Source organism: Artibeus jamaicensis, unplaced genomic scaffold, assembly GCF_021234435.1.
Source record: "Artibeus jamaicensis isolate MK-2021 breed Jamaican fruit bat unplaced genomic scaffold, CSHL_Jam_final contig_233, whole genome shotgun sequence".
NCBI lineage: Eukaryota > Metazoa > Chordata > Mammalia > Chiroptera > Phyllostomidae > Artibeus > Artibeus jamaicensis.
Window position 1 is genome coordinate 45123542 of NW_026521486.1, and position 12323 is coordinate 45135864.

Below are 12323 nucleotides of genomic sequence, written 5' to 3' on the forward strand. Positions count from 1 at the left end.
TGGTAACTCTGAGATATAAGTATGAGATTTGCATTTCTAGCCAACTCCCAGGTAATAATCCATACAACTGATGCTTAGACAAACATGTTGAGTACTGAAGTCTTAAAAAACAACTGCCAAAGAGTATAAGGACCAGTACTAGTTTAACAAAGCACAAAAACATCAATCACAATTCTCGTGTTCTTCTGCATCTTGAAAACGGGCAAAGACTTCAAATGCTACCTCCATAGAGAGTCAGCTCCATGAGAGCAAGGGCTTAATCAGTTTTGCTCATGGCTGTGTGACCAGCACCCACTCAAGACCTAGCACATAGTATGTGCTCAAGAAATACTGTGAATCAATGAACGCTGAACAAAGAGCCTTTCTATGAAGTCTAATGATAGAAGCCAATCACAAATCAAAATCCCAAGTACTTGTTCTTAACCCTATTTCATACATCAATGCCTCATTAGTAATGACTGATTTATGATTTCTTCTCTATACGATGTCCGAAGTGATCATACAGGCCCATAGACTTATACGAGCATTTTCTGGAGAAGTGAGTTCTTTGGGGAGAAAAATCTCAGCTGCCCACAAAAGTCACACAACTAGGATGTTTTGTTCCAAAAGAATAGTATTTGGGTAGCCTTGATTGCTTCTTCAACTGCTTTGCATGAGAAACTATCCCTAAGAGAAATCCAGAGATGGTTTAATCTTTATTAGGTTTGATCTTAAAAATCTAAAGTATTTCCTTCATATCAGAGGAGACCCTTACTTCAAAGAAAAAAATGCCTCTTTTCTCTGAGTTGTGTATCGTAATGGTGTTCAAGTTTGCAAATGAATGGAAATTGGTTTTGGGTCAGAGAAAGCTGAAGCTGAAGTTGTTTGTATCAGTGACTAAAAGATAAATGAGCCCCTCCCCCCAGAATGACTACTCCAAGTTCAAATTTAGCTGTGTCACTTGATATGGATCTTCCTGGACTTTTGCAACAAAATTCCCCAATTAGAGAAGAAATGATTGTCATGAAAAAATTTTTTAAAAACCAGACATTTCCTCAGCATAATAAGCATGCTAAATAAATATTCCTCAAAGCCTGAAAACACTTCAATATTTCTATTATCATATTAATTCCAAAAGCTATTTAATGTTGCAACTTTTTCACTTGGTTGGATGAATACATGATGTCAATTCATATTTGGAAACATCAAAACTGCATTAGGTTTTCTCTTTTTTTCCCTTAACTTCTAGCTATAATGGTTAGTTTTGGATGTCAACTTGACTAGACCACAGGGTGACTGACTGGGCATTTGGTCAGACTTCATTCTGGGGTGTCTGTGGGGTGCTTCTGGATGAGACTCACATTTAAATTGGTAGACTGAGTAAAGCAGATTGCCCAGCCTAATGTGAGTGAGTCCCATCCAGTCAACCCCAAACCTGAATAGAACAAAAGGGAAACTGCCTGCCTGACTGATCAGCTGAGACACTGGTTGTTTTTGACCTTGAACCTGGTACCTACACCACAGGCTCTCCTGGTCTTGGTCTTTGGACTTTGCTAAAATTGCACCATGAGCTCTCCTGATTGTCCTGCTCAGTGCAGATCTTGGGATTTCCCAGCCTTCATAATTACATAAACCAAGTCTCTCTGGTATCTCTCTATTTCAATGTCTGTATCTCTATTTATATACAATAGCAGCCCTTACTGGTGGGAGATATGTTCCAAGACCCCCAGTGAATAAAACCAGAAATCACAGATACTACCAAACCCTGTATATACCCTATATGTATTTTTTCTAGATGTATATACCTGTAATAAAGTTTAACTTACAAATTAGGCAATTTCACAGATAAAAGATGTATTCTTAGCAATCTCAGCATACAATGTTTTCTTTCCTTATTACATCAAAAACTTTCACCTTTTCAATTTAAAGTAAGCACTTCATAGCTGCTCTTTGGCATATCTGAGTTGCCAGCATCTTACACTTGCACTTTGGGTTCATTATTCAGTATAGTAAAGGTAACTTGAACATAAGCACTGCAATACCTTGACAGTGGATCTGATAACCCAGATGGCCACTAAGTGACTAATGGGCAGGTACTGGACAAAGAGATGATTCATGTCCAGGGCAGGATATCACAAGGTTTCATCCTACTACTCAGAATGGTGCTCAACATAAAACTTGTGAGTTGTTTCTTTCTGGAGTTTTCCACTTAATCTTTTCAAACAATGTTTGACCATGGGTAACTGAAACCAGAGAAAGTGAAGCTGCAGATGGAGGAGTGGTGGGTGCTATATTTCCTTTTGGTTCTGTTTTTCTGGAGAACTCTAATTAATACAGTATCCTTGGACTTTCTAGATTTAAGACACTCTACCACAACACACCACAGAGAATTTGCATCATTAACCACAGTTTTGAAAGCTACAGTATCTGCTATAATTCTCTAATTAATCCCACAGGGCTTAGTTCTCTAGTTATTTATCCCCACTCTGTTAAACATGCCTCCCATTAGCTCCAGTGGGGACTTGTGTGCTGGGTTTACAATAAAAAACTTGAACTCATTCAATATCTTTCATTTCATATCTCTTGGAGCAACTCTGCAAGGCTATCACTCATCTTACTCTTGAAGAAATCCTCTCAGACTAGCCCTATATTTCATAGTTAATGATACACAGGTACTGGCTATGTCAGGAATTCACCACTAAATTAATTACCTGTGAAGTGGTAACAGCTAGAAAATAGGAAGGAAGGGAGAAAGGCATGGAGGGAGGGAGGAAAGAAAGGAGGAGCAAGGACAAAGGAAGGGAGGGAGGGGAGAGGGAGGAACAGGAGGGACAGAATGAGAGGGGTTTGTTTTCCTATTGTCTTCCTGCCTGGGTTATATATCACGCTCTTACCTCCTAACAGTTTCTGTAAGCCAATGAGATGCTTTCTGAATGAACTAGAGAGACTCTTCTTTGTCTTCAGAAATACTCAATTTTTAAAGCCAGTTAACTGCTTTAAAAAATGTCTTTCTAAAGAAAAATGTATATGCTACTCTTATTTCTAAAAATAAGAATTAGTTTAGGTATCTAATAATGAAAAGTAGTAAAAAATTTTTAACACCAAATTTGAAGATAGATGACATAAATTTGGACCCTAAGTTTACTGTTCACTGTCTGGGTAAATGATTTTGGGCAAATCATTTCATTTCCAAGCTTTTCAGCTTTCTGAACCACAAAAGAGGAGATTATAATAATGCCTGTATCATAGAACTGCTGGGTGAAGTAAGATGTTTTATGTGGAAGGCATTTTAAATGCATGTAAAGGAGCATTTGGTTATTAATAACAGGTGTTGCTTTGAGCCACATGGATCAGTGGATTGGACATGGTCCCACAAAGCAAGAGGTCACGGGTTCAGTTCCCGGGTAGAGCAAGTGCCTGGGGCAGCCAATTGATGTTTCTCTCACACATCAGTGTTTCTCTCTCTCTCTCTCTCTCTCTCTTTCTCTCTCTCTTCCCCTCCCTTCCCCTCTCTCTGAAAATAAATTTAAAAATTAAAAAAAAATAATTGGTTCTGTCTTTTATTATGGTCTTATTGACAAACAGCAGGAAGGAAATTTTTAAAAATAGAAACATACCGAAGTTACATGTTTTCATTAACAGTTATGTTCACATTACTTAGTACATGGGCTAAAATCTTCTGAAATGCAGAAGAAAAATGGTAGAAGAGATGTCATTAGCTAAAGGCCTGCATTGAAAGGACAGAAGTCAGGTGGGAGGAGACAGTATTTCTTGTGATACAATGGGTGAAAAAACAGGTATTTGTGGTCCTTTTAAATGCATGTCATTTATCAAGCACACATAATTTAATAAATAATGACTGTTATAAATGAATAAACTCCTTTTTGCACTATTCAAAACAAGTTTTAAGGCCAATACACATCAATTTAAAACAACTGAATCCCTTTTTAGTTATAAAAATCAATAGACAATTAAGACTTTTTTGTACAATATAAACACATTCAATAAGTTCAATGCCTGTTTCCTGAATAATTCTTTGGTGGTGAGGTTGCCTAAAGGAATCCATCTGTTCCGCATATCTAAGCATTTCAAAGCATCAATAAACAAATATATCTTAAACCCTTCCTTTGTCTCCATTTTAGTAGGCTGGGACAATTCAAGAAAAATAAACAGCCTATGACCACAAAACACATATTATAGGTGGGAGAAATACTTGTATATACACACATATGCACGAGCCCTTTAATAACTAATATAGGACATAACTATGTATATAACAACCAGACAATGCAGAACAAGGTACTAATTATTCAGTCATCTAAAACTTTAAAAATTGATTTGAGAAATTAAAAGCCTATGCACTTCACCCATCAAGAAAATCTTCAAAGTAAAAACAAAATTAAACAGTCTAGAAGGATAATTAAATTATGAAGAGTTAGACCAAAAGGCAAAAAGTGCTTGTTTCGGATTGCATTACTTTGCTAGGGCTAATGTGGAATACCATAACTGGTGGCATAAGGAACAGAAATTTGTCTTACAATTCTGTAGGCAAAATCAAGGGGTCGGAGGGCTGGTTCCTTCTGCTGCCTGTGTGGGACAATACACTCACTCCCTGCCTTTTGCCTAACTTTGGTGCTTTGCTGGAAATCTTTGGTATTCCTTGGCTTACAGGGGCATGAACCTGACCTCTGCCTTCACAAATACAATCATGGAACTCCTCTACCCAAAACCACTATTGGCTTCCCCTTGTTCTTACCACGAAAACTTTTGTCTTTACTGAGCCCTTCAAGGACCTGCTTCCCACCATTAGCCTCATCAGGCACCTCTCCCTTGCTCTCTGCCTTCCCGCAGTTCTTACAAAGACTTCTTTCCACCTACAAGCCTTTTTTCACGTGCTGATTTTTCCAGCTAAAAAATTCCCTTCCATCCCACCCTTACCTGTAGACCTGGCTTCTTTTTACTTATTTTCAGATTTCAGAAAACAAACAAACAACAACAACAAAAACCCCTTTTCTTCAGGCACTACCGCCGATTCAGATCAGACCCCCTCTTAACCTATTTCTCTCAGGGCATTTGCCACAAATGCAATTTGATGTCCTTGGGTGTAATGATCTGTTTATTATCCGGCTTGCCTGAGAGAATATCAGTCATTATTTTTTATTTACTCTTTCACCTCTAGCCTAGCCTTGAACAAAGTAGGTATGCAATGAATATTTGTTAAATGAATAAATGAACTCCAACATTTACCAGTGCTATTTTAATGCTATTTTAACTGCAGTAAGAATAGTCTGAATTATAGTCATGTCATTAAACAACCCTACAGATTTAGTAAATAAAATTTATATTACTTACAAATTACTACTTGCTTATTTTTGTACATAATGAAAAGTCTAATTTCTTAGAAGACCAGCTGATAGTCAACATGCACAATGGCATATCTTTTTAAATGTTGCTTCTAAAAACTCAAAGCATCCTAAAAGTTAGCAACAACAATAACAAAATGAAAAGTAAAACCAAATTTGATCAGAATACTGCAAAGCCTACTAACATAAATAACAAAAGATATATTAGATGCTCTCATGTATAAAAAATTCAAGATTATCTATAATAAACCAAAAAGGTTTTCTATAATTATCTGAACTTTGGAAGATTATACCTTTAAGTAATAAATAAATATCATGTAGCACTTTACAAACCATTTTCAGGATGATCCATTCAGGATGGCCTTACTTTCAAAACACACCATGAATATGCTCCCTCCTCTTTACCTCCTTTATTACTTTCTAATCCAGCCATGAACATCTTCACCTGAAGGACTGTAACAGCCTTCCAACCAGTCTTCCTATTTACACTTCTGTTCTCCCTACCACCTCCAACCCAATATTTCATCCAACTCATTGTAGGCAGAACATCCTTTATACCTTATTTTGCCATGTGTAATGTGTATTTTTTTGCCCATATTTTTTAGGGAGAAATAAGGATGCACATTATTATACACAAGTACTACTAATTCTGTATCTATATCAATGTTTTTTGTCTCCTCTTTTATTTATTCTATTTTTTCAATGTTATTTTATTTTATTTTTATATATAACCTGTATTCTATTTTCTATTACTATAATTCTTTTATTTATGCATTGAAAGTCTAACTCCAGAAAGCAATAACAATATCTGTATGCAAAATAATACCCTGGAATATGATCATTGGTTTTATTTCTAAATATAAATAATAACTGAATTAGAAAATTAAAATGAAGGATTTTTTCCCTGAAAGTTTGGGTCAAAAATGTGGGTACGCACTATACACAGGTGCACATTATACAAGGCAAGATACAGTGAGTTTGAGCATGTCATGCCCTCCTTGAAACAAACCTAAAAATCCTCACAAGCCCACCTACATTTTCTGTACCCAGTCTAATTCTTTTTTAAATTAATTTATTTTAATTGTTGTTCAAGTACAGTTTTCTGTCTTGTACTCCCATCCCAGCCCATCCCCCCAGCCCCCCCCCTCCCTCCCGTTTCCACACCCCTAGTTAACTGTCTCTCTCTGCTCTGATTTGTCTGGTCCGTCACATTATCCTTCTTTCTGTTTATAGAACAACCAAGCTAGTCTCCCCTTGGGTCTTTCTACTTGCTATTCTTTCTTGTTGGAATGCTTCGTTCCAGATCTTTCTGTGCTGTTTCCTTATCATCAGGTCTCAGGTAGGCTGGCAACCCTCCCCCTCCAGCCCCAGAGGCTTTTCCCTCACCATCCCACCTAAATTAATCCCCAGTCACTATGACGTCATCCTGTTTCATTTTCTTCCTCTTATTTATTACTATATGAAATTGTCTTCTCCCTCTCAGGAGTTACATATTTTCGCCCCCCCTCCCAGGACATAAGCTCCTGACCGAAAGAAACTTATCAGTCTTATTCATCATTTACTACCCAGTCCTAGAAAAATCATTTGTATTATAGTAAGTAGGTACTCACTAAATATTTATTACATGAGTGAATATACTTAACAACAACAAAAGCAGCAGGTCAAAATAAAAACAATTATCATAAAATTAAGATTTTTAAAAGAGGTATCACAAATTATACACATTAACACTTTCAATGGAGCTTATTACATATTAGAAATCTTAAGTATTATTATAAAAATCCATTATTTTACTAAGTAACTTTAAATCCATTTCTTATATAAAACTTTTAAAAGCTGAGGAATTTAAAATAAATCTTCATTGTGAATGGAAAATGGAAGCCACATGTCCTACCAGAAGCAAAAATGGAACAGTCTCTTCAGAACTGAATCAGAAGCAATTAAAGAAACACTTTGGGGAAAATGTCAATTTTAAAAAAGAGTACTGATTTTTAACAGAGAAAAAAATCTATTGAAAGCCAAGGGAAACAACAGAAACTGGTTTCCCGATGGCCAATAAATCGCTGTGTAACTAAGCAAAGGCTACATGTTCCGACTTTGGAGGTTTTCCATCTCCAAGGACTGATGCACTCTCTTGACATTTGGGAGAGGTAAGTCTAGAACCCTCCAAATGCCAAAATACCACCCTATCAGTATTCTAACTTGCAAGACCCAGGATTCAAATCTGTGCCTCAAGTAAATTATAAACTACTATGTCTCGTGGACCTCTAGAGTCTTCATGAACAGTCAAAGCCAAGAACTTCCTCCCTGTACTTGGACTACTTCCATGAGAGAATAGACTACCATAGATATTAGTTAAGATTTTTTAAAAAACAACTAAGAAATCATTTACTCCATAGAGCTGTTTATTAAATACTGCAGAGCACACCTACTAACATTACTTACAAGAGCCAACAAAAATAGCAATGGGCACTTTATTTTCCTGTTAATTGATTGCCTTTGTTACACAACATTGTCTGGAAAAATCTGACTACAATAATTTTACAATATCTGTAAACCCCAGTAATCATGTCAATATGTGAACTATCTGAAGATCTAATTATGAAAAAAAACCAAGGCAATTTCACAGTGGGAGTTTTGTTCTAATTCAAGAAACCAGCCATATTCACTTACTAGTCTGACATATAGCAGATAGTTGAAAAAATTTAATTTGAAAGATAATTATTTTTAGCTGATTAATATGCTTCAAATTAAATTCACCACTTTTAATGGGCCCATCAACTTGACAACCTGGGAAATTAACAAATTTTGCATGCCGCAATCCTAGGAAATTTATACAGCCGAGCTACACATCATTACAAGGATTACCTTCGCAGTAGGCATTGTCCTCTCGCAGAGCCCGGAAGCCGTCGCGACAGCTACAAACAGCCCTATCGTTCAGATTTCTGCAGACAGAATTCTCCATGCAGTTATGCCGTTCTGAGCAGAAGTCATAACCTACCAGAAAAAAGGAACTTATTAAGGTAAATGAACCATGGCAAAGCAAATAAACTTGGTCTACTTAATGTCTTCCTTCGATTTAGAAGCTCTTTTCCCCTAAATGATTTTTAAAATTGATGTCTTTATCCAGAGTTTACAGAACCACATGCTATATGTACTAAAAAGTTTTTCTTTATGTGCAAATTCAATTACTTCCTACTTCAATTTAATCTATGTCTTGTTGCTGACTTTATAAATGCTATCTAGTCCCCAGTAACAGCCTTTCGATTATCTGAAACAAAGATACTCGGAGTCCAAAATGTAGACTGACAATATAGAATATGATACAGTGAGGAAGCAAGTAATCTGAGAACTAATGGTAGGACATAATTAATAACCATGGGTAGCAGATACCAAGCCAAATAAACGTGCATTTTGTGTGTTTAAGAAACAAAATGACCAGCTCGGCATCCTTTAAGAAATCTGAAACCTGTTTAAAAATGAAAATTTTATCACTTCAGTCTAATTTTCTCTGGGAATCTACAAGGCAAAGTATGTCCACTCAAAAGAAGAAGAAAATTTTTATGAATTGTAAAGATTTCATGGATTCCAGACTTTATAAGAGGAAAGAAAAATGGAACATCTTATAAATAGTGACATCAATCGTGTGTAATTTCCAAGGGTCTTTTTTTTCTGTGTGAATCCTTTGTTCAAAGGTCATCTAAGACACTGAAATAAAAAGCTTGAAGACTAGAATTCATATTTAATGAAAATTACATGACGATACACCATTCAAATAATTTTTAAATTGCCTGATGCATAAGTTATTTCCCTCATTTTTACATTGTTTAATGAATTACCATTTCAGTCTACTATGAAAGAAATGAAGACTGGAAGAATATATTTCAACATAGCCAGAATAAATGCACCTGCCCATAGCCAAGAAAAGACTTTTACTTGAGCAAATCATAAAGATGGAAGTTCTAAACCGATTCATTTTATTTGTAATCAAATTATCATAGAATGCTGTGATTCAGTAAAAGGGTGGATTAAGCTATACCACAGCTGGCCGGTGCATCTGTTACAGCGAAATGGTTGGTGTCCATTTTAATTGCTTGGTGTCCATAATGACTACCTTGAATATCACCCAGAATTAAAACAACTCCCTAAAGAAGAACAGAAGAATACAGTAGTCCCCCTGTTATTTTGGGGATAGGGAAGCTTGTGTTCCAATACCACCAGTAGATGACTGAAACCATGGATAGTACCAAACCCTATCCATTATGTTTTTTAGTAATATATATATATATATATATATATATATATATATATACACATATATATATACACCTATGATCAAGTCTAATTTCAAAAGTAAGCACAGTAAGAGATTAACCACAACAATAATAAAATAGAACAGTTATAACCTACGCTGTAATAAAAGTTATGTTAATGGTTTGGAGCCATTATGATGTAAAACAGGGTCTACTTGGACACAAGCAATGCACTACCAGGTCAACTGATCTGATAACTAAGACAGCTAATAAGCAACTAATAGGCAGGTAGTGTGTATGGTATGGATGTGCTATGCAAAGGGCCGAGTCATGTCCCAGGCAGCACAGAGCACGATGGATTGAGATTTCCACACATAGAACAGTGTGCAACTTAAAACTTAGAAATTGTTTATTTCTGGAATTTTCCATTTAATATTTTTGGACAGCCACTGACCACAAGTAACTGAAACCATGGGTAGGGGGGACTACAGTATATAGTAAATAACAGCATTTAAACCACTTGACAATTTTTCTTGACAAGATTCTTCACAATATAAATTATAATGATTAAAACTAAACATTAGAAGTAAAAAGCTCATTTTTAAGAGGTAAACATTTTTCTTGTAGGGTTTTTTTAATTCCCTTCTTCTTTAAAGAGTTAAATTGACTGGCAGGCACTTAAGTTGCTTCCAGCACTTGACTCTTACAAATTGTGCTGCTATGAACATTGGGGTGCATAGGTTCTTTTGGATTGGTGTTTCAGGACTCTTAGTATATAATCCTAGCAGTGGAACTGCTGAATCAAAAGGCAGTTCCATTTTTAGTTTTCTGACGAAATTCCATTCTGTCTTCCACAGTGGCTGCACCAGTCTGCAATCCCACCAACAGTGCACTAGGGTTCCCTTTACCCACATCCTCTCCAACACTTGTTGTTTGTTGATTTGGTTATGATGTCCACTCTCACTGGTGTGAAGTGGTATCTCATTGTGGTTTTAATTTTCATCTCTCTGATGGCTAGTGATGCTGAGCATCTTTTCATATGTCTCTGGGCCCTCTGCCCTCTGTATGTCCTCCTTGGAAAAGTGTCCAAGTCTTTTGCCCATTTTTTTATTGGGTTGTTTATCTTCCTGGAGTGGAGTCATGTGAGTTCTTTATATATTTTGGAGATCAAACCCTTGTCCGAAGTATAATGGGGGGAAGGGTTTTCAAGAACAATTGTAAAGGACACATGGACAAAACCAAGGTGGGGTGGCAGCAGGGGAGGGAGGGAGGGATGGCTGGGGTGGAGGGGAGTGGTGGGGAGTAAAAGCAGACAACTGTAATTTTAAAATTTTTAATAAATAAATAGTTAAATAAAACCATATTTCTTAAAAAGTGTTCCACTGCCTTTTTACAATTTCAGCTAAAAAGTCACCTTCATTCTCTATCTCAGTAGCTCAGCACATCATCAACCTAAAATGAAAAAATCACTCCATATTTATTCTAAACTAAAACAAAGTTACTAAAAAATAAGTTGTCCCACTCCTTAAGATACACAGAGAATTAAGAGACCACATTCCAACACAGTGCTAAACTTTGTATAATTTCGCCCATAATGTTTCAAACGACTTTTAGAGGGCTGTGACTAAGAACATGTAAAGGTCCTGATGCATTTTTATATTTCTCCCCTGTTTATATATTTTTCAAAACTATCTCAGTTTTTCACTTTGTTGTATTTTCTCTCCTCCCATGTTTCAGACTCTGCCCAGTCTGCGCCATCCCTGCCTGTACACAGCCTCCCTGCTGCCATCCATTTCCTTTCCGCCCAAGTAACGGTGAGAGCCCTCGTCTCTGCACCAACCACCGTGCACGCTCCCACCACACAGTGTATTGTCTAATGGCACCAAGAACTATAAACTATAGCTCCAACTATAAAATAACGGGACGATTCCACTTTCACTGTTAGGGTGAGTTAGGAAGTGTTTCGTTTTTATCAGATGTTTTTAAAATTAATTCAGAGACTGGAAAACTAAAAATTTTAGCAATAAAATTCCAGTTAAACAATGACAGATAGGTATCTTGGTTTATTCTCTCAACAAATAACTTTACCAAATCTATTGGTTGTTTTACTGCTTGGAGACAAAATACCAGGGTCGAAAGGCTAACTACTGACAAGTAAAAAATTCAGACTCAATCAAAGTGGGTTGTTTGCAATCAATAGGGAATAACTTAAAACAATCAGAGTACAGGTTCGCAATAAACCATGACTGTATTACCTTAATAGTTGCATTTCTACTCATATGTGCTCAGCTTAAGAACACCTGCACTTACATCTAATCTCTACCACTTACTGGTGTGTCATTAACTGTGTAAGTTAATTAACTTTCCTAAACCTTCCCTTTTTCTCACCTATTAAATTAGGATAATATCTACCTTTGAAAATATAAGGTTCAAATGAGATCATCTATGTAAAAGCATAATGGTATAGAATTTGTTAATAATTAAAACAACTAGAATTGTACTACTGGTACTAATTCTAAAACAATTAGAATGGGACAAACCAAATATTTTGAGATATTTATTACAGAAGAAAGTTCAAACAGTAGTTATAGATGGATGGATCAATAATATAATGCAACCTAGACCTTCTTTTATTTTTTCCTTTAGATTTTTAACCTAAAGGATAGTGATTTTTCTGTTCCCTTTTGAGCTTTTCCAGTGAAGTATGTGTCTTTTATTAAATGTAGTT

General features: G+C 36.1%; 1 protein-coding gene across 1 annotated transcript in view; it reads right to left on the bottom strand.

Moving 5' to 3' along the window:
* Window positions 1-12323, bottom strand: part of NELL2 (neural EGFL like 2) — a 334594-nt gene that overhangs the window by 160113 nt on the left and 162158 nt on the right. Inside the window, exon 13 of the mRNA XM_037162321.2 lies at window positions 8211-8339. Coding sequence (XP_037018216.2) covers window positions 8211-8339 — 129 coding nt within the window. The remainder of the gene's footprint in view (window positions 1-8210; window positions 8340-12323) is intronic.